Here is a 23,694-nt window from a genome sequence, read left to right as displayed (position 1 = left end):
GGAATGGAAGGCTGCATGGGGCACGGCTACCACTTTCAAGGCCTTCAGGACTGAGGTGTGTCCTCCCCCACCCCCTCCACCACCAAATTCATATACCGAAGCCTTCACGTCCCATACAGCTATATTTGGAGGTGGGGGCTCTATGGAAGTAATCAAGGTTAAAGTAAGTCTTAAGGGTGTGGCGAGGAAAGGGCGTGGTCCTGTTGCCGGAGGGGAAGGCCGAGGCTGCTCTGGGTTCCCTGAGTCCCCGGCCAGGGGTGGCGACGACCTCGGCACCCAGAGGATCTCAGGGGTTTTCCTAGAATTCAAGTTCTGCTTTCCTAAGCTCGTCAGTGCTTAGGGAGTGAACAGCAGAGCTAACCTATGTAAACAATACTCTTAGCATAGGCCCTCGTAGCCTCCCCCCCACCACCATTTTTAGTTTCTCCCCAGACACTAAAAATGAAATGGAGGACAAAGGATGGTGAAGCAGTAGCATTAGCTGAGGAAAGCCTGAGGCCTCAAGCTGATTCTCTCGAACACGGAGTGAGCAAGGACAACTGGCCCGCCATGGCGTCTCCCCTCTGGCTACCCTACTCTCTTCGAGGCTCCGGGAATTTACGGATAGGTATTCACGGGCCTGTACTGCCCCACCTTGATGTGATTCAGCATTGCTCTTAGCCTCCACGTTTTTTTTTTTTTCTTTTCTTTCTTTTCTTTCTTTTTTTTTTCTTTTGATTTTCCACCCTCTGCTAAATGAAAAACCATCTTCCTAAATCTCCAGTTCAAATTCCCAAAAGAGAGAATCTAATTTGATTTTCATCCCCCCTTCTGAAGGATGCTCTAATATAGGGTGCCTTGATGGTCCTGCCTACTGCAGACGGGCTGCTCTCATCTCCTTGGCCGTGACCGGTGGGCGGGGCCCTCTCCCACAAAGCGGGTGGTGAGCTTCCCGGCGTGTGGGGGCGAGCCTGCCCTGCCTATATGGGTTGGGATGCTCTCAACTGCGAGTCACAGAATGTCCAAATACGAGGAACCTGAACACTAAGAGATTATTTTTCTCTTCTAACAAGAAGCCTTCGGCTGGTGGTCCTAGAGCTCAGAGGCTCGCTGACCCCATGGAGGACCAGGCTCTTCACATCTTTCCCCTCTGCCAGGTGTCTGGCCAGCAGTTGAATCAGTTCAATGAGTACAGGACACGTTAAGATCCCCCAGGAGCCCCCAGGGGGCATCTTTACGTCTCCCTGACAAAGGGGGTCATAGCGCCACCTCTGGAGTCCAGAGAGGCAGCGAGCAGAGCATCTGTCATTTACCGCGTCTTCGACAGGGGCTGGTGGATGCCGATGACACGTAGAGGGTGGCACATTGCGTAGGCAAGTGTCTGCTCTCACAAGGAAACAGGCAACTGCGACAGGGCTGTAAGTGAGAGAAGAATTTGCTAAGACACTATTTTGGATAAGTTACATAACCTCTTTGAGGCTCGGATTCCTAAATGGGAAACGAGAATAATATCCACAGCGAGAAGCTGTTGTAGAGATTAATGGGAAATAATTCCCATCACTGTCACATGTAAGAGAGGAGCTGCTTCTATCCCTGGCATGCAGCAAATCCCCATTGGCTTCGCCTTCCCTGTCACCGACAGCAGAAATATTCCGGAAATACTCGTTAACCAGATACAGCACCGATAACCTGGAACATTATCCTCTCGAATTTTGTTGGCTATTTGTTGTTTAAAAAAAAAAAATCAATTTGACGCGCAAAGTAAAAGTAAACATCAAAAAATGTAAAGGCAGGCATGCTAGGAATTAATTTAAAATGCAATCGTGCCTCCTTGGATTTACCAGAAAGCTCAGGAACTGCGTTTAAGCATCTAATACATTTCCCCCTGGATCATCTGATTATCCATTGTCCCTCTGCCTTGGGTACCGAGCCTCTGAATAATCTTCCATTCCTTCCCACATTTGGCTCATGGCTGAGGTGTTGGAGGATTTTCGTTGGTGGTGGTTTGAAATTTTGTGTATGTTTAGTGCGGTATTTTTTTCTGTCTGCTATAGAATCTCTGGGACAGACTGGGGTTGCTTCTCATCTGAAATAAGTCAGAGTAACCAGCTGTTTACCTCCCGATGCTGCTCCTTCCAAGAGGTTCACGACACCGTGGTTAAAGCCATTTCTCCCACCTGTATCTCTGACAACATAATCGGTGGATGTTTCTGCAGCAGATTCAATTTATTCACATTTGATTTCAAGACTCTTTATCAAATTATCCTAATTATATCACTTCCCAGATCCTTTCCCTGCCAATTATGCAAAAGGCATGTGGTTTCCTTCTTTCCGTTTCAATATGTCATCAGAGGCTCCTGCTGTCTAACCAAGATTCAAGCATTCTTCCTTTCATTCAAAATTCATCTCGGGGTGCCTGGGTGGCACAGTCGGTTAAGTGTCCAACTCTTTTTTTCTTTTTAAGATTTTATTTATTTATTTGACAGACAGAGATCACAGGTAGGCAGAGAGCCAGGCAGAGAGAGAGGAGGAAGCAGGCTCCCCGCAGAGCAGAGAGCCCGATGCGGGGCTTGATCCCAGGACCCTGGGATCATGACCCAAGCTGAAGGCAGAGGCTTAACCCATTGAGCCACCCAGGCACCCCTAAGTGTCCAACTCTTGATTTTGGCTCAGGTCATGGTCTCATGGGGGGTGAGACCGAGCTGCGCCTTGGCGTCCACACTCAGTGGGGACTCTGCTTCCTCTCTCTCTGTTGCCCCCCAAAATCACCCCAAAGCCCTTCTCCTCCCAGAAACTCGTACCTGCTAAGTGTGATGTCATGTTTGTTTCTTAGAGATGCCATAACAATTGCCTACAAACTTACTTTGGTGGCTTAGAACAGGACAAGTTTATTCTCTCACAGTGCGTCAATCCGAGCCACCCTCCTTCTGAAGACTCTAGGGGAGAATCCTTCAGCCTCTTCCAGCTTCTGGTGTTTCCGCGCCGTGGTATTCATTGGCATGGGACGGTATGATCCCAGTCTCTGCCCCCGTCTTCCCTCCTGTGCGCCCATGTCCTCCTCCTTCTATTGAATCTCCCTCTGCTTCACCCTCAGAAGGACCTGTCACCAGACTTAGAGCCTACATGGGTATTCTCATCTTGAGATCCATTAATTAATGACATCTGCAAAGACCCATTTTCCAAATAAGGGTACAGTCACAGGTTTAGGGGGAAATTTTTTTTTAATTTCTTTTCAGCATAACAGTGTTCATTGTTTTTGTACCACACCCAGTGCTCCATGCAATACGTGCCCTCCCCAATACCCACCACCTGGTTCCCCCAACCTCCCACCCCCTGCCCCTTCAAAACCCTCAGGTTGTTTTTCAGAGTCCATAGTCTCTCATGGTTCACCTCCCCTTCCAATTTCCCTCAACTCCCTTCTCCTCTCCATCTCCCCATGTCCTCCATGTTATTTGTTATGCTCCACAAATAAGTGAAACCATATGATACTTGACTCTCTCTGCTTGACTTATTTCACTCAGCATAATCTTTTCCAGTCCCGTCCATGTTGCTACAAAAGTTGGGTATTCATCCTTTCTGATGGAAGCATAATACTCCATAGTGTATATGGATCACATCTTCCTTATTTTAGGGGCAAATTTTATGTTATGTACATTTTTACCACAGTTAACACCTTTTTAATAAAACAAATAGACAACCAATTCCCTAAGGTTGAGCTTCATCACCTGAGAAGTCTGTCTACTCCTGAGAATGTAGCCATTTGCTTGCATTGCCCCTGTGGGACTCAGGTCAAGGGGGACTGACACGAATATACTCATCTCCTGCTTCTTACCATGCCTTGAGACAAAATCCTTTGTCTCTGAACTAGGAAGCTCGCGTCTTCCAGTAGCAATAAAACACTAACAAGCACACTTGTTAGCTTGCAAGCCTGGGAATATCACAGACGGCTCACAGTTCTGGACACATACTGTTGCATGTCCGTCACTGTTATCGAGTAGACATAAAACTAAGTGTGCTGAGCCTCAAAGCCCATGCTCCAGCTCTGGAACATTCTGCTCCCTGGTCCTTGCACACAGCTCTCAGAAAACTGTGCCCATGATTCCTGGGGAAGACCACAGTGGTGGAAGGAAGCTAAAGCTAAATTCAACTCAGCAAAATTTCATTATGTGCCTGCTATCTGCCAGGCCTCCTACATTGTAGACGCTGCCAACGAAGCTCATTCTCAAGGAGCCCATTGTCCAGGGGAGATGCAGACACGGGACAGTAGTAAAGTGTGATTATCACAATATATATCAAGTCTAGAGGCAGCATGGTAGAGAGTGACAGCTCTGGGCCAGAATCAACCGTAGACTTGTGTTCTCAGTCATCACCTTATATACATTTCCTGAGAAAGGTGTTGTCTGTTTTGACATATGATTTCTGAAATATGAACACAAAAATGTATCATCTTTATTAATAAAAGAAAAATGAACTTCGGCATGCACAATCCAGTGATGTGCTGGTGGAAAAAAGCTTGGGTATATTCAAGGAATTTGGCAAGCAGCTTGGTTTCAAGAGTTCGGGCACCTTGCAACTCGGGCTATGGCCCCATCTCACGTCCTCTGGGACTCTCACTGTCCTCAGGTCCCACCTCGTCCTCCAGGGGCAAGACACACTCACCAGGTGTGAAGTTCCATAATGCAGCCTATATGCAGGATTCTCTGTAGTCCTGCCCTACTGGCTTGAGCAAGTATGAAAACTTCCCAGCAGAGCACTAAGCTGCTGGAGTGTGCAGTGTTCGCACTCAGAGTTGCCCATCAGAAGCGCTTCCCAAATGCGGTTTCCAAAGGTACAGCACATCCATAGTTTCCTACACAATTAGTAATGGAGTCACTAAAAAAAAAAAAAAAAAAAGACGAAGTCAAACAGGAGTCTGAAGCAGACCAGCTATTGGGAACAGACAGTACAATGCAGACGTGATGGGCGGGGCTTGGGGTTCGTAGAGTGGAAAGTGTAAACTGCCGATCTGGCAAGAGTCTTTTTCAAATATAACTTGGTATACACACAGTAACCACAGCTGATTAGAAGGAATGAGTCGGTCCTTAAGATTTCAAGTCCTGGGGGCTCCTGGGTGGTTCAGTCGGTTAAGCATCTGCCTTCCACTCAGGTCATGATCCCAGGGTCCTGGGATCGAGTCCCACGTTTGGGCTCCCTGCTCAGCGGGTGTCTGCTTCTGCCTCTCTCACTGCCCTCCCCCCTACTTATGTGCTCTCTCTCTCTCTCAAATAGATAAAACCTTTTTTAAAAGAAAGATTGCAAGTGCTTGTCCATGTATGTTCTTTCCAATTCTGCTTACAAATGCTCTGCTTCTTTCCTTGGCTCATCTCTTTCTTGCTGAACCCCATCATATGCAGTTAGGAGTAACCAACTGACAGTTTGAATATTCCACCTTGAAATGATCTTTCTTTTTTATTTTTTTCAGATTTTATTTATTTATTTGACAGACAACGATCACAAGTAGGCAGAGAGGCAGGCAGAGAGAAAGGAGGAAGCAGGTTCCCTACTGAGTAAAGAGCCTGATGCAGGGCTCGATCCCAGGTCCCTGAGATCATGACCTGAGCCAAAGGCAGAGGCTTTAAACTACTGAGCCACCCAGGTACCCCAAAATGATCTTTCTTGAGTCAAAGGTATATTAGATATATTTTCTATCTCATAAGTAGCTAAGGACAAGAATTTTACCCAAATGTTTGGATACTACATAACATGGGACACCATATTTTTTAGGCTTTTATGGTTTCATTATCACTTTTACAATCCCTGCCTGCTGCCTGATTGTAAAGCCAATAACATAACATTTTGCGTGGCAACATCCCGTGTTTACATTCCAATTTTTATATCAGTTACCAATTGTTCCGTAACAAAACACACAAAATTTAACATCTGTAGACAATCTCACCTATTATTTCTCACAAATCTACAGGCCTGCTGGGTGACTCTGCTCATCTAGGCTGAGCTCAGCTGATTTTTGTTGTGATCATGAATGTATCTCCAGTCAGAGGGCAGGTGAGCTGGAGGTTGGCTGGTCCTAGGATGGCCTTGTCTGGACGAACCCTAAATGGTTCTTTTCCTTCTAGGAGGCTATCTAGGCTCATCTTTGTTGCAGAGGCAGGATTCTGGGGGAAAGATTGAGAGAGAGCAATCACACAAAGCCTTTTGAGGCTAGTCTTGGATCTGAAACACTATCACTTCTAACACATTTGAATGGCCAAAACAGGTTAAGAAGCCAACCTAAATTCAAAGGCTTTTGGGGAGAGAGTTGCAAAGTCAGATTATAAAACAATATGGATACGGGGAGAGTTTAAGAATTGGGCCCACTTTCTTTTTTTTTTCTTTTTTTGAAGATTTATTAATTTATTTGAGAGAGAGGGCATGCACGGGGGAGGGGCAGAGGGAGAGTAAGAGGGAGAGAGAAACCCAAGCAGCCTCCCTGCCAAGCATGGAATCCGAGGCAGGGCTCAATTCCATGACCTGATCCCAAACCAAGAGTGTGCCACCCAGGCGCCCCTTGGGTCCATTTCCTTAACCAATCTAACACAACGTGCCTACATTAAAAAAAAAAATCTTGCCAGTAACTGAGTATACGTAAATCCAATGGTTCATGTTTTTCTTTAATCATGGAAAATACACTTCCATTACCTCCTCAAATACAGTGTTCTCCATTTTCTCCCTCTGACACTCATTCTTTCCTTCTGGAACTTTTGTCAGATGAACCCTAAACCTTTTCATTCTATCACCTATGTTTCTTAACGTCTTTAAATTTTTCATCTTTTTATTTCTCTGAACTGCTTTCTGGGTTATTCCTCCGGTCTATCTTCCCATTCCCTAAATCTCTTTTCAGCTGTATCAATAATTTACTATCCTCTGAAGAAATGGAAAACTGTAGGTTGGGCCCTCCATGTATTACCCTTCCAAAATGAACCTTTAGATTTTGAGTATAAAAATTAATTTTTTTTATTTAAGAGAGAGAAAGAGGAGGGGGAGGCAAAGTGACAGGGAGAGAGAGAATCTCAAGCAGACTCCATACTAAGTACAGAGCCCAAATCAGAGCTTGATTGCCCAACCCTGAGACCATGACCTGAGCTGAAATCAAGAGTTGGATCCTTAACCAAATGAACCACCCAGTTGCCCCTTAGATTTTGACTATAAATGATGTGATCTTCTTGGGCTTTTCTTTTAGAATCCTATTGTCAAATTCTCTTAATTACCTCTTTCTGGGGGCGCCTGGGTGGCTCAGTGGGTTAAAGCCTCTGCCATCAGCCCAGGTCATGATCTCAGGGTCCTGGGATCGAGCCCTGCATCGGGCTCTCCGCTCAGTGGGGAGCCTGCTTCCCTTCCTCTCGCTCTCTACCTGCCTCTGCCGACTTGTGATCTCTGTCAAATAAATAAAATCTTAAAAAAAAAAAAACCAAAATACAAAAAAAACCTCTCTCCTGGTTTAAAAAAAAAATTACCTCTTTCTGTAATCTTATCACCCCCCTCCCCACGTTTTCTTCATATTATAGTATTTAGAGATGAAAATAAGAGACGATATTCAAATTGATCTCGAGGTTAAGTACTACGTAGTATTACTTTACAGCTAATGTGTAATATTCTTCCAACAATTGACTTATGTAAGAATTTTTTCACTGTAATTAAGGCCTGTCACCTCATGTTACCTAATGGACAACAATTACTACATGTGGTCTATCCTTCCTTGTATTAGATATGACTTTAAAATTTTTTATTATTGTTTTCGTCTTAAAAAATGTACTTTATAGGCAGAAACAAGGATTATATATAAATCTCTGGCTATATCAAGAAGTTACAGCACCTCACACCCATCAGATGACTTGCATCAAAACCCAGAAAATAGCAAGTGTTGGTGAGGATGAAGAGAAATCCCAACCTTGTGCACTGTGGGTAGGAATGTAAAATGGCACAGTTGCAATGGATTACACTATGACAGTTCCTCAAAAAAAAAAAATTAAAAATGGAATTACCATATGATTCAGTAATTCTACATTTGGGTATACATCCAAAAGAACTGAAAGCATGGATTCAAAATGATGTTTTTCATCCACATTCATAGCAGCATTATTCACAACAGGAAGAAGTGGAACCCACCCAAGTGTCTATAGAAGGATAAATGGATAAACAAAATGTTTATATCCATATAACGGGATATTATTCAGCCTTAAAAAGGAAATTCTGACCCATGCTACAACATAGATGAACCCTGAAGACATTATGCTAAGTGAAACCACGTCCCAAAAGACAAATAGTGCATGGTTCCACTTGTATGAGGTATCTGGAGTAGCCAAATTCATAGGGAGAGAAAGCAGAATACTAGCTGTCTGAGGGGGAAGTGGGGGAGTTTTCTGTTTTCTTTTTCTTTTTTTTAAGATTTACTGAGACAGAGAGAGGTTACGTGCACAAGTGCCCAGGCACTTGCGTGAGCAGAAGGAGAGGAACACAGAGAGAGGGAGAGAATCTCAAGCAGACTCCCCACTGAGCGCAGAGCCTGATTCTCAGGTTCCATCTCAGGACCCCAAGAGCATGACTTGACCTGAAATCAAGAGTTGGATGCTTCACCCACCGAGCCATCCTGGCGCCCCAGAAATGGGGAGTTGTTTAATGCATATCATTTCATATCATTTCAGTTTTGCAGGTTGAAAGAGCTCTGGAGATTGGTTACATAATGATATGATTATACTTAACACGATGGAACTATACACTTAGACATGGCTAAGATGGTCTATTTTTTATTATGTGTATTTTACTCCAATTTTTAAAAACCAAAAAGTTGTAATAGTTTAAATAAAATAAGACCAATTATACGATTATGGTCTTACACCTATAACAGGAGATGAGTTAGCAGGATAGAAAATTTTCCAGGGCCTCTTTAACACACTAGGGGCTACTCGACAGTACTCTCTTTCTCCACATCAGTCTTGGATCTGAGATTCTAGAAGATGCTGCTTGGTTCCAATTCCGCAAACTCTGGGATTAGATCAGGGAAAGAAGCAAACATTTTTAGAAATAGTCAATTTCCGTGAATGACAATAGGATTTGGGAATCTCCAGGGTCATCTACAAACCTTGCCCTCCTTCAACTGATTAACAATGACAAACACTGTATTATATAAAACCTCAATCTTGTACCGAACAGACATCTGAACCAACTTCTTTCCATTCTGGGGAACAGATGTTCCCTGTTTGTCATTATTTTCTAGCGTTAAACTGATTTTTGATGCCCTCATTTTATTTTTCCAGGATTATTTGTCTTTTCTTTTTTTGTGGGGTTTTTAGTCAAAGCTTCTTGCAAATTCAAACAAATAAGTTTCCTTTGCTTTGTATTTTTAAAATCTTTTCAAGAACTCTTCTGATGGGTGAGTGACTGAGCAGATAGACTTGCTCCTGTCCATGATCCTGCTGGTTACCCAACTAGGTTACAGGTATCTGACTATTCATGTTCATAGACAAGAGCTGCAGGAAACTCTCTGATCTATATTTGCCTTTATTCTAAAGTTTGAAGCCAGAGGCCACAAGGGACTTTCTGCCTCCGAAATAGTTGCAATTGTGAAAGATAGTATTGTATTTCCTTCATGTTTTGGCCCCATTTTGCACTTCTTACTGAACCTTAGCAGGCTCGACACCGTCAACCATAAAAGGCTGATGGGCTTTGAAATCGCTTTGCAATTTTTGTCTTTATATACTCCACCTCATTGCATTTTAAGGGCATAGTCTTCCCTTGGTGTTGGGGTGGGGCGGGGGTGGGGCGGGGGAGCGAGGCACAAAATGCTCCTAATACTTTCTGCAGAAAACGAACCCACACCAAAAATTCCAGGTGGCTTTTTTTTAAAAAAAGATTTCATTTATTTGATATATAGAGAGATCACAAGTAGACAGAGAGGCAAGTAGAGAGAGAGGGGGAAGCAGGCTCCCTGCTGAGCAGAGAGCCCAATGCGGGGCTCGATCCCAGGACCCTGAGATCATGATCTGAGCCAAAGGCAGAGGCTTAACCCACCGAGCCACCCAGGCACCCCTTCAGGTGGCTTTTTAAAATCCAATTTTGCTCCTTGAACAGTTTCTGGTAACTATCTTTTCGCTGAGTTTGTAAACGTTCCCGTGGTCCAGCAGGACTTTTGAATACCAACCGTTACAGGAAAGCAAAGGAAGGGGTCTGCTGTGTACAGAACGCAACAGCAAAGAAGAGGCTGAACTTGACCTGCCTTTTTATCTGGCAAGCCGTGTAGCAGCGAGACCTGTCCCTCCTGCATTCACAGGTCGACAGAGAGGATTTCAGCCAGAAGACTATCTACTTTGGCATGAAGGTGTAGGTTATGACTTTCACGGAGCGACGCCAAAGTGTCCTGCCTGACACTGTCCGATCCTCCAGCGTCATGGACAGTACCCCAATTCACCTAAGATGATTGTTCTGCTCAGAGCTGGCTGCCTGTTGTGTCCATGGGAAACAGGACAGCTCAGATTTTTTCTCTGTTTAAGAGTTTTCGGGGTGCCAGTATGGTTGGAATGGGGAGGTGGGGAGGTGGGAAGCACTCTGTTTTGACTTTGACTTTGGTTTTACAGTGCGTTGGAAAGATAAATACAAGCAATGGAATTTTTAGAGAGTATGTGTACGTGTGGGAGGCTTCTAAGAAATCATGGGCCTTGGCACGCCTACTCGAATAAAAGATCCCTGCAGTGGTTAAAAGTGCTTCCTAACCTGTAGAAGTGTAAAATCGCCGGCCCTGTGTTTCAAAATGAAGACTCCAAGATTTGGAGATTGTGGCCTCATTCGGAGACCAACACGCGGCCGAAGCGCGGTGCAGGATCGGTTGGCAGGGCCCGGCGCCAGCGCCAGCGCCCGCCGCCCGCTCGCGACCACCCCGCACCGCCCCTCGCCCTCCCCTCCCTTCCCCACACCCTCAGGCGCCGCGAGTCGCGCCCATCCCTCCCCGCCCCCGCCCCAGCCGCGGTGGGCGGGCCCAGGCCGGGCGGGGCGGGCGGGCGCGGCGCCCAGGCTTCTGGCTCTGAGGAGACGGCGGGCGGCACTAGGGGGAGCTGCTCGCGCCCGCCGCCGCGCGGGTCCCCCACGCCCGCGGTCCCGAGCGCCGCCTCCCCAGCTCGCGCCGCCGCGATGGCGGAGGACAGCGAGTCTGCGGCCAGCCAGCAGAGCCTGGAGCTGGACGATCAGGACACGTGCGGGATAGACGGGGACAATGAGGAGGAGACGGAGCACGCCAAAGGGTAGGCGCGCGGGGCGCGGGAGGCTTGGGGCGCGGGGACAGCGCGCAGATCGGGTTGCGCTCGGACGCCGGGTCCGGGGGTGCGGGCGGGGCCGGGGCAGCTCTGAAGGGGCGGGCGGCCCCCAGACCTGCTGAGGCCCGGCTCCCGCGGTTCCCGCGCGGCGCGGCGGAGGCGAGGCCCCGGGTGGGCGGCGGGGCGCGGGGCCCCGGTGGGGGGACCGGCGACGCCGATGTCACCTGCCGCGCAGCCGGTCGGCCCCTGCTCGTCCCCGCCTCCGCCTCGGCCCGCGGGTGCGACGCGCGGTCCTGGCCGGCTTGCGACTCGGAGGGACCGATGGGGAGGCTCGGTACCGGTCCCTTTGTGGCGGCCCGGTTTATGGGAAGTCGTCCTCCTCGGCTCCTTGTCATCCTCTCCTTAAGTCCTTCCAGACCCTCCCACCCCTCCCCCAGCGCAGAAAAAAGAGGAGCTGATAGGGGGAGTGGTTTTAGATTGGCGCGGGGTCTTTTGCGCGCTGTTGGCGGAGAACTGCGGAAAGTTGTGCTTGCCGGCCGCGGCCCCCGGCCCGCCCCGCGCGGAGCGGGGCTAGGGGCGCCGGGGGTTCCGGGCGCCGGGGGTCCCGGGCCCCGTCGCTCCTGGGGACGCGCGGATTTGTCACTGCCCCGCGTGCCTGCAGAGCTCTCTGAAGCAGGACGGGTCCGCTGATTTGGGCTCAGGCTTAGGGGATCTGAACAGATCTTGTTTGCAAGGCGGGTGTTTGATCTCCAAAGCCAGATGCACCAAGCGTTTTAGCACCTGATCAGGTTTCTTCTCCTTTTTCACTGGCTCCCTTTTCTCCCCCAGCAGACTTGATTTGCTTTCCCTTTGGAGAAAAGATTGCTTCCGGTTAAGGGTATTGAAGTTGTTTTTAGAGGGGGTGTGGTGTGGTGGTGGTGGTCATTTTAAATAAGACTGGTGTCCTTAAAGGTGGTGTTTTCATTATCCTTTTACCCCGTTGGATTCAAACTAAGCGCTGGCACGGAGCACTTATTGCTGCCCCTTTAGATGTGAGATTGTTGCAAACCATGGTGACTGGTGAAGAAGTGGGTCAGCTTGAAAACATGATAGGGAGCCCTTAGTCACAGATGGCTTATTTATTCAGTTCATGGAGAGGATTCTTTAAATGATTGATGATTTAAAGTGTAAAGCATTTGCATTCTATTTAACGTCTGCTTGAAGATTTGTTTAAGAAAGGAACTTTTACTGAGCTTTCATGTGTTATAAAATATTAAAAGAGATCAAGAAAAGGAAAAGCTGACTAAATGTTTCTCCCATTGGCAAGTTGCTTTTTATATTTTTGCAGTGAATAATACTTCGGTGGCAGCTGCAAGTACCGAATGTTACAATTCAAGTCTAGAATTTTTTTTTTTTAAAGAGGAAGCGAAATTCGACAGAAATCTAAGCCTGAATTCTGTCTCTGCAGGGATAGAAATTTGCCCGCGATAGCTAGCTATGTATAAATATGCTTTCAACACAATCGCATTAGTGCTAGAATGGGCCCAGGTGAAATGTGATGGATTACTCAAATAACTTCCCAAATAACTGCCCATTATCTTTCTGGCGAGACTCCGGACTTCTGTCTTCTCCAATGTAATTTATGTTTATTATTCATTCTTTTAAAGGCTTGGTTTGTACCTCCTTGCTTACATAATCCAGAACATTCATGCTACAGAGAAATAACCCGTGTTTCCATTGATCTGGAGCCTGGCCCAGGAAGCCTTGCCATGCATAGGCTGCTTGAAGTTCCAGAAGACCGAGAGGCATCTCTTGTCCTCCACAGAGATTTTCAGTGTTACACATTCACATATTGTATGTTAGCATGGTTACTCACCATTTAGAGATGACGGTTAGACTGAGGGTTTTAACCAAGAGCAGATAATATAAAAACTTCCAGTGGGAAGAGAGTACTAGAATGGATTTCTTTGTAGTGTGTTAGATAGGAGGAGATCAGTAAAAATTCGAGTTGCTGCACTTGTTGGACTGCTTTTTTGGATTTGAATTTAGATGGCATGTGCCAAGTTTGTGGATAATTGTGTTCTATTTTGGCTTCTGTACTGATGATGATGTGGCTCGGTAGAAATCCAGATTTTTCTCTTGCGTGTCTCCAGTTTGTAGATGTTAAAATTTGAAAGTCTCCTCTTTTCTGAGCTCGGCCTTTTCATTCTCTACTGGTTTAAATTAAGTGATGAGTAAAGAGTCTTTGGAGGAATGCATAGGTAAACACTTTACCTTTTAATGATGAATTACCGCTTTGAGGCCACTTGGTATAGGTCAGGGCACAAAGCAATAATTTACCAAATAGTACCCTTGTGGCCTGAAGGAATTAATTTACCCCCACAACTGAGTATGCAGATGACCCTTGAACAACACTGACTTGAACTGCATGGGTCCAATTATATGCGATTATTTTCTCCACAGGTAATGCAGCACAGTTCTAGAAACGTATTTTCCTATGATTTTCTTAATAACATTTTCCTCTCTCTAGCTTACTTTATTATAAGAATACAGTATATAATATGTGTAACATACACAATATGTGTTAATCAACTGTTTATGTTATTGGTAAGGCTTCTGGTCAACACTATGCTGTTAGTAGTTAAGCTTTGGGGAAGTCAAAAGTTACATAAAGATTTCTGATTCCCTGTTCTGTCAGAATCCCTAATACCTGTTTAAGGGTCAACTGTCATTTATTTACTACTCATTTTAGACGTACTAAGTTGCAACTAAAACCTCAGATAAAAGGAAGATATCAAAATTAGATTATTTTGCACCAAAATGTAAACATTATTACATAATAGGCTTTTTTTCATTTTCGTAGAATTTTTCTTATGGACTAATTCATTTTTGTGGATAATGCTTCAAGTCCGTGAATGACATATGTTTTATGCTTAATGAGAAGAGTAATAGACCCTTACCTAGAAGGATTGTTTAAATAACTCCCTTTAACGCGTGACTTACCATTAGGGGAAGTAACCAGGTCCTTGTCGAGGGTTTGGAGGGAACTTGAAAACTTTTAAGCAAATTCAGAGTTCTAAGGTAATCACTTTTCAACTATTATTTTTAGCAAGACTTTCTACATAGATAAAAATGAACTTCAATCCAGCTTTCTTTTTGAATTATTTGAAATAGTCCAGATTGCTGAAGATTTCTGTTCTGGTGGGGGTGGCTGTGGTTACCTATAGGGTGTCTTCCCCTGGAGCTTTCCCAGGTGGGTTCGAGGTTAGATAAATACTTAAGGATCTTTAATACTTATCTCAGTTTGATACATGGGTGGTTTCTGTTTCTTTCCTAGGAAGGGATTTGGGTAACCATTGAGGAAGAGGCATATTGTTGAAGGATCTACGCAGCTCACTATCTTGCCATTCTAGCCCCTGTTTTGTACCTCGTTTCTCCATTTGTAAAATAACAGTGGGTTAGTGGTAATTACCTCGAATTCAGCCGACCATCCCACATGGAGCATACTTACTGTCCAGTGTTAGAAGCCGGGTCACACGATTGGCTCCAAATAAAATTAGTGTTCAGGTTGGCACAAAACCAAATCAGATCTTTTCTGGCTTTACCAAAAAAAAAAAAAAAAAAATTCCTAGACAGATTGATGTTTTTCATCTCCTTCCCACTAAGAGCTTTTTCCTCAATGTTCACTGTGATGGAATAAGAGGCAGCTACCAAGAATATTTACTTAGGGAATAAAATAAGCATATATGACTATGCTGTTGTTGGCAGATAAATGACCAAATTATTCCCTGGGGTAGATATGAAATAGTTTTAGTATTTCAGGGTTATTTGGAGACATTTTTAAGCATTTCTTTCCTTAGAAAAATTAAAGATCTGGTATTTGGTAAAGATTAAAATTTTGGCATTCCTACAACAAAGAACTTAACCTCTCTTCTCCCGCACCCAGTGTGGGGGAAAATTGAGTTTTTCTCCATGTAAGGTATTGTTCTTTCTGACTTTTTCTATGTATCATTGAGACCGGCGGTGGGAATTTTTCCCGAGGATTATTCAGAGCTGTACTTTCTGAAATTTGATCTGTTATCAACTCTGTAAATCAAAATGGAAAGGTATGTTAACAGCTTATGGCCAAGGAACCCCCTCAGTTCAAGAAATACAGTTTGAAATCATCAAATGTCTGCTCATACTTGCATCTGAAATGTGATATTACCCTTGGGCCCCAGACAGACTTTTTTCCAGAAACTTCGCTAAACTCTGGAAAATTTCTAGGTATAGGACACACTCTTTGTTGGGTTGAAATTGTTTATTAACACAGGTGTCCACGGTAAATATGTATGAGTCAGAGTCAGTTGCTCAGTTAACTCAGGGATTGGAACCAAATTCTGTACCAAGTTCAAGAAAAAGGTTAGTTGATTAGTTTTTTTGTTACCGTATTTGAAGATTTATTTCTGACTTTTACTGGTTTTAAGAGTAAAATATGATTTATTAAAAATTCAGACAATAAAGTGTGTAAGCAACAGAAGGCCCTTGGTCATGTTATTTGCTAGAGAAACCACTACTGACAGTTTAATCAACTAACATTTTAACATATTTAGCATTAATAAGATCAAACTTCACATGGACTCATTTGTTATCCTGTATTTTCACTATTAGTGTTGTCTGCTAGAACTTTCTGCAGTGATGTAAGTGTCCAAGACGGAGGTCAGTCACTAGCTACATGAAAGGTGGTTAGGGTCACTAAGGAACTGAATTTTAAATTTTATTTAATTATAATTAATTTAAATGTAACCAGTGCTTTCTGGGTAGTGTGTATCAGATTGGACAGCTCAGATCATATCCTGCTTTTGACTTTTAGAAGCTTTTGTGGTTCTCAAAATACTTCTTTATTGTTCTCTTGTCTTTGCAGAATATTTTTCATTTCTTCCCTCTAGCAGTTCAGAAGTTCTACACCCTCCCCCTCCGGGAATGATCTTTAAATTTTGAGCAAGCATGTTTTTATCTGTATTTCTGTCAATGTTAAAAATTAACCATTATTCAAAATATTCTACCATTGAACAAAACAAAACGTGTAGGATGTTTTAACTTCTCCTTCCTTTACGTGTCCTGGGTTTTGTTGGAATAGTCTGAAATTTTAATTCATGTGGCTTCTTTTATTTTTGCCCCTGTATCCCATTAAAACTTTCTTCTTAACTGTTACATTATATTCACAACTATGTTGTTGAAAACTTCTTCGACTCCCCTGTTTTTGTTGCTTATCATTATTCCTTGTAAACCATACCTTCTTTTTTGAGGACTTTCTCACATAATTAACATATGCAGATGATATGTTTTCTGAATTCTTGTGTGTCGGAAGATGCCTTTCTTTTGTCCTTGTGCATAAACCATAGTCTGGGCATGTGGGTAATTCTATAATAATCATTTTTCTCCAAACTCCACAAATGCTTTGTTATCATCTAGCATTTAGTGGCACAGATGCTGTCTCTCTGCCAATCTGCTTCTCTTTGTTATATAGGAAACCTCAGTCTTTTTCTGTGTTTTGACTTGTTTTTAGTCTAAAAGTTTCTAGGACTTTCTCTTGGTCTTTCTGTAGCCTGAGGGTTTCCACATCCTTCTACATTCTACGATCATACTTTCTTTAACACCTAACCAGAGTACTCAAGCTGAGATGGAGGGATGGAGATTTCTTGGGGACTGAGGCTTCTGGCTTTCACCGTCCCCCGCTGCCCCTGTTCCCTCCAGCTTCCGCATCACCAGCTCTGAACGCTTTTGGCTTTTGACTCCTTTACTCTCTCTCCTCAGACCTTTGACACGGGATCAGTTTGTTTGTTATCCCCTGCCCCCCCAAAAGCCACTAATATCAGGCTGCTGTGGACACCACGGACTGAGGGTTTTGTGAATAATGAGGGGAGAGGCTGGATTATCGCGAAAGGGCAGAAGACAACTTCCAAGTCAACGTCAGACATCACTGCTCGGCAAAGGGATTTAGTTAGTGTCCGTGCCCCTCCACAGGCCACGGCTTCCCACATGTACTTGGGAGTTCTCTCTAGCTCCCAGGGTGTTCTCTGCATCTTCCCACCTCCACCTCTCCTCCAAGGTCAAGGTGAGAGGCCCCAGTATCATTTTTTTCAGAAAGGCTTCCATCCAAGCTGATGAGCCCTGTGAAAGGGCCTATCACCCTCACTGCCACAGGGAGAGCAGTGGTCTTCTTCAGAGAAGGAGCTAGTAGACAAGGCCAGCACCTCAAAACCCATCCTGCAGGACACGAACGTGTCTGCCTGTCTGCTTCCTGGCAGACTGAGTGCGGAGACCGTGCTCGCAGGCTCTATCTTTGCCGTATCTGGTGCATGGGCCACGGTGGTGGCTTAACAAAGATTGGTTGAATGGTCCAGTGGCTCTGAATCTCCACTGATGTAATTTCTGATTTAAAAAATTTACCCCTATGTGCAGGAGGGCTATGTGAAGGATTTTTTTTTCCCCCTAATTCTAATTGAAAGGACTTGGACTGTAGATTCGCACTTCGTTTCTATGCTGTGTAGACCCCAGCGTGGTAAGTAATTGCTAATTTTCTGAACTTCCGGTATGCTCTTCCTACTTCGTACATACGTTTTCCTCGTTGAACCTTTGCAACCACAGATGAGGAGATAGGTGCTTTTCTATGCTTTACAAACTTGTCCAGGCCTCATCTCAGATTCACATTTAGGTCGCGGGCCTCTTGCCTCCTGACTGTAAATGTTCAGCCCTGCACTAAACTGCAGGAACCATAAATCAGTAAAGAGTGATTTGTCTCATAGTGTTTCAAGCTCCTCTGCCTTTAAGTCAAAGATGACCAACTTGAGTACCTCTAGAGTCAGAATTCACCAGTGTAATGAGTGCAGGAAATGTCAATGGATTTAAAAAGAAATGAATACATTTCCTTGTTTAAAAAAATACTGCAACTTGATTACAGAGAGCACTCTTGAATTTCTCTTCAGGTCTGTTCAAGGACTAATTTTAATGACAGCATCACTATTTTGCAGTGAGATCTCTTTTCTTCCATGCCTGTCTCTTGGCAGTCTAATCCCCGTTCTAGACCAAGTTCTACAGCGGCCCCTGTGTGGCCTCCTTCCCCTGGTGCCCTCCACCTCCCAGGACTGCGGTCAGTCAAGTCTTCATGGCCTTTTGGCCAGTTGGAAGCAGAATGGGCTGAGGAATCCAGTGTTGAGCATTTCAGGAGGATAGCGCTGCTAGAGGAATCCACGTGAGCCTTCTGGTTCCCCAGCTCCACAGCCCAGCCTCTGGCGCTAGAGCGGGTTGTGCTTTTGTGGGTGTTTTGAATTCCTGTAAGTCAGGGCCCGTCAAGCTCCCCAAGAGGCAGGAGAAAATCCACTGCACAGATCACCTGGCGGTGGGGGGGGGGTCCCAAACCAAGTTGAGATTTGAACTTTACAGTTTCTCTTTTGTTAGCACATTGCCTTTCTGTTACTGGCTTCAACACACACACACACACACACACACACACACACACTCTATCTCTCTCTCTCTCTCTCTCTTCAACACACACGCACACACACCAGGGAAATACGGACTCCTTTCTTCCCACGGCTGAGTTCATTCATTGTTCAAGTTCATGTAATACGTTCCTGAGAAAGATGGTGATTCAGTTAATATGATAATTTTCCATAGTCTCTTCATTTGGGTTTTTGTGGGGGGGGGGGATGTAGGGATACTTGTTCATTACTATTCTTTGGGTGTTTATTAACATTTTATAGAAACTGAAGAAAGAACCAATGAAAGTAGAGTTCTTTTTTGTTTTTCCAAATGAAGTTTTTTTTTTAATTTTTTTTTGCAACTGAAAAAATAAATAAATTATAAAATGAAAAAAAATAAATTTTTTTGCAAAAGCATATCATTTTTATTTTATTTATTTATTTTAAAAAAGATTTTATTTACTTATTTGACAGAGAGAGATACAGTGAGAGAGGGAACACAAGCAGGGAGAGTGGCACAGGGAGAAGCCAGCTTCCTGCCAAGCAGGGAGCCTGATGTGGGGCTTGATCTCAGGATCTTGGGATCATGACCTGAGCTAAAGGCAGATGCTTAACGACTGAGCCACCCAGGTGCCCCAGCACATCATTTTTAATGTAGAACGTCAGAATGTATCATCAAGCAATGCCTTGGTGTATTCATATATACATGTATTTCATATATATAATTCATGTGTACATATATACATTTTCCTATTCATATGTATTTACAAAAAGCAAATATACTCTTTCTGCTGTCCTGGAAATTCCTGTCATTTGATGTGCCATGAACATCCTAGCCCTCCCTGAGACCATCCCAGGGCTCTGTGGAGACTCATCATCTACGCCGTCTGCTGTTGGGCTCTTGTGCCAAGGCTGCAGGTGGGCGCCATCATCCGGAGCAACGTCGTCCTTTCCTGCCACCTTGTGTTTCCCTCCCCACTTCCACTGGCCGGGATATGCATGTGGTACAAAATTGCCTTGGACCAGCTGAACCCAGCAGACATCCTGGGGATGGCAGTGAACAAAGTAGAGAGCCTGGCCCGTCTTCTAGAACGTACCTTTGGGGCAAGCAGAGATTCAGGAGAGCGAAGTGAGCTCTTATGTTGGATGCTCTGTTATTTGGGACATAACACCCCCGCCCCCGGGGCAGCCTGACCAGGATGCTAACTAATATAACCTCTGTATCTTAGCTTTGGCTCTGTATCCACCTTAGTTTTTTAGATTAAAAAATATTTTGAGTCGGTAGAATGAGCATATGGTTACAAAATTCAGTAGGCACCCAGGGCTATCTAGTGAGAGGTGACATTTACTCTCCCGGAGGGCTATCTAGTGAGAGGTGACATTTACTCTCCCGGCACGGAGTCCCCCTCTTCAGGAGCAGCCACTGTTGCCAGGTGGTCGCCTGTCCTTCCAGCAGTGAAGGATATGGTGTGCACACATATGCGTGCCACGCTTGCGTGGGCTTGTGCTGGTACTGAAATCAGTATGTATATCAAGCCACATAAACCAAACTCATCTTTTTTTTAAGATTTTATTTATTTGAGAGAGAGAGAAAGTGAAAGAGCACGAGAGGCAGGCAGAGGGAGAGGCAGACTCCCTGCTGAGCTGGGAGCCCAATGTGGTGCTCCTTACTAGGGCTTTGGGATCATGACCTGAGCCAAAGGCAGACGCTTAAGTGACTGAGTCACCCAGATGCCCCCAGACCAACCTCATTTTTTAAAAGACTGTATGTTATTTCATTGACTGGCTGTACCATTATTTCTTTAACCTGTCCCCTGTTCAGTGCTAGTAAACAGTGCTGAAATTAATATCCTTGCATGTATATCACTTCTCTAAAATATTTCACAAATATTTTAGAATCTTCTTATGCTAATAAGTTTTAGGGAGGCTGTGCAGTGTATTGAAATTAGTACTAAACCAGGGATCAAGAAACTTCCATCACTCACCCTCAGTTTAATTTCTCTGAGCTCTGGGGTACCTCTGTGTTTTTTTAAAATTTCCTTATTTCTTTCCTCTACCATCCCAAAGTGGACTGTGTTTAGCTACCCTCTGTCCTTCTGTGTTTGAGGTCATATCCTTCTATGTTTGAGAACTCCCAAGTTCACTTTTGGTATGCCAGGTGATGACTGATGACCTTTTGCTGTGGCAGCCTCATCACTCCTATAATGGTGGCGTTTCCCCCACACCATACAGATGTTGCCCCCTCACTTCTTCATGGGATTTTTCTGAGGGAGAAGAACATAATATTTTGCCATACTTTGTAACCAAAAGGATTTCACGTACTTATGGAATGTTCCTGTAATGGGAGGTTTGACTTGGTGCATGATCGGCACTGGGATATAGAAAAGGGGAAGTAGAGAACGAAACTTTGATTATGTAAGGAAATTTAGAAATAGGAATATCGGGGCGCCTGGGTGGCTCAGTGGGTTAAGCCTCTGCCTTCAGCTCAGGTCATGATCTCAGGGTCCTGGGATCGAGCCCCGTATCGGGCTCTCTGCTTGGCAGGGAGCCTGCTTCCTCCCCTCTCTGGCTGCTGCTCTGCCTACTTGTAATCTCTCTCTCTCTCTCTCTCTCTATAAAAAAGAAAAAAAAAATAGGAATATCATTTGAAAAGCATGTTGATTCTTTGTGGACGCTAACAGTGAGAAACCATTATTGAAGTGAATCTCAGCCAGACAAAAGATTGATTTTTAACTTGTTAACTACTATTTGCCTCTCAAAGGCCCAGAAATGAGAAAAGTTGTGTAAGTAGGAGCTAGTGTAGGAAATAGGCAATTTTTCTCGAATTTGGACTCTCTTGAAGGGTATACTCTGCCAACTGATAGCCTTTAAAAAAAATTTTTTTTTCTACTTGTTGTATTCATCATTTCATCTTCAGGAACAGTTTTGCCTAACAGGCAAAGAAGTAAGCCTTTAAGAAACTTGTTCGATGGAGGACATGGGGAGATGGAGAGGAGAAGGGAGTTGTGGGAAATTGGAAGGGGAGGTGAACCATGAGAGACTATGGACTCTGAAAAACAACCTGAGGGTTTTGAAGGGGCGGGGGGGGTGGGAGGTTGGGGAACCAGGTGGAGGGTAATAGAGAGGGCACATATTGCGTGGAGCACTGGGTGTGGTGCAAAAACAATGAGTACTGTTACACTGAAAACAAATAAATTTTTTTTAAAAATCCAAAAAAAAAAAAAAAACTTGTTCGTTGAATATCTGAACACTTTGTACTTTGTCTTTTAATTATATATAATGAACTTAAAGATGCATTTAAAATTTTCATTTACATTTTAAATATTTTCTCCTTTATTCTGATCGTGGACTAGAGTCAAGATGGCGGGGAAGTAGGAGGAGGCACCATTTCAACCTGTACCCTAAAGTGAGCTGATTACCTACCAAAGAACTCTGATCGTGGACTATCTGCAAAGAAGTCTTAATTTCACAAACTGTAATTCATGCTAAGCTAGTCTCTAGCTAAAGCATATTGATAAAATTTTATTGTAATTAACATTAACTCCTATCAGAATTGGGTTTTATGGAAGTAGACTCTGAAATTGTTTGATAATACTGAAATGATTGTGGAAAGAGAAGATTGAAGAGGTAGGACACAGTTTCCCACATTGACTTTATGGTAAGAGTTGAAACTACTGAGAACTTGCAAGCAACCAAGTATCTTAAAAAGGGGAATTGGTTGATCAGAACCTAGCAAAGGGAGTCATCTAGGTTCTTCTAGTCCAGCTAGGCCTGGGTTGAATCTAGGGCTTGCAAAAGCTACTGCCCAGAGCTAGCCACCTTCTGCTTCTAACACCGGTGTAAATACGGAAATTGTTGGCTGGTCCCACCGTGACCTCCGCCCAGCGTTATGATCTCAGTCGCTGCAGCTGCCAGCCTCCTTGGCTGACCTTTATAATGATCTCCGACCTTCACTGGTCATAAACTTGGGAACATCTTTGAACTCTGAGCTTTTCAAAGGCTTGTCCATGACTTACGTTTGGTCAGAGATCGTATGGAGAACCCCTGACTTAGATTTCCTGCGTTAACCCCCTAAAGTGAGGAATGTGCTGGGAAAGGGATGAAACCACCCAGCTGATGAGGTGCCTGAAATCTTACTTTAGGTCAGGCCATCCCAGAGCTAGATGATGACATCAGGAAGGGTGACTTCCCGCTCTGGACTGTAGGTTCCACTTGGGGAGAAAACAGGTGAAGAAGTCATCGTGGGATTTCACTGATTGAGCTACTGACAGTAGACTGCCTCGCGAACCTGAAGTGTAGGTCAAATCCGTGATTGAACTGGGCGGTCACATGATCACCTTATGAGCGCTGGGTGCCAGGATCCAGCACGAGGAGAGATGCGTGCGGCCCACATCCCCGGAGCACCTGCCTCTGCCTTGGCTGACTTTCCGCAGCTGCCGGTGTGAATCGTCTCCTGTCCGCAGGGCACTGTGAAGCACCTTTGCGTCCCCTTTCCTGTTGTTCATCAACTGTATCAAAACCTCAGCACAGAGTTTGTCCCTTGTAGTGACTTCCATCTCGTAAAGGGATGTGGCATCCCCACCATAACACACGTTCAAAAACAGTTAGGCTGATGAAACGTGTCCGGAGATCATGAATAGGCAGATGACCCAAGAGGAGCCAAATATTGGCAGCATACGTCCCAAAAGACATCCGGCCTGTGGAGAGGCGCTGACAAGAGGCCATCTTGTGTAGCCACGGCCCGGGTCCTGGCTTGGCCACTCCTTACCCAGTGGCTCCCAGCCAGGGCCAGAACCGCTCTGACTTTCCGTTTTCTCTTCGATAAAATGAGAACAACAGTCCCTATAGCACCTGCATTCCAGGGCTGACCTGTGTGAAGTGCTTGGTTGGCGCAGCACCTAATACATTCAGGGCGCCATCTTGCTGCCACGCGGGCGGGGATGGCAGCTCCTTCCAGATTGTTCTCCAGAGCGGCCCTGTCAGGCGTGCGGGAG

At 44.8% G+C, this 23,694-nt stretch overlaps 1 protein-coding gene across 3 annotated transcripts in view; it reads left to right on the top strand.

Annotated features, from left to right (window-relative positions):
* Positions 1–11,070: 11,070 nt before the first annotated feature.
* NMT2 (N-myristoyltransferase 2) overlaps positions 11,071–23,694 on the top strand; it is a 68,709-nt gene continuing 56,085 nt past the window's right edge. The window contains exon 1 of one of the 3 annotated variants that reach the window (XM_046012148.1): positions 11,071–11,246. In XM_046012148.1, the coding sequence (XP_045868104.1) occupies positions 11,137–11,246 (110 nt within the window). In that variant the 5' untranslated portion in view covers positions 11,071–11,136. The remainder of the gene's footprint in view (positions 11,247–23,694) is intronic. The other 2 variants (XM_046012149.1, XM_046012147.1) reach the window with 2 other exon arrangements.

The sequence above is a fragment of the Meles meles genome, chromosome 7 (genome assembly GCF_922984935.1).
Source record: "Meles meles chromosome 7, mMelMel3.1 paternal haplotype, whole genome shotgun sequence".
In the NCBI taxonomy this organism is placed as follows: domain Eukaryota; kingdom Metazoa; phylum Chordata; class Mammalia; order Carnivora; family Mustelidae; genus Meles; species Meles meles.
Note: the sequence above shows the minus strand (reverse complement) of the source record. Positions and strands in the feature narration are given on the sequence as shown.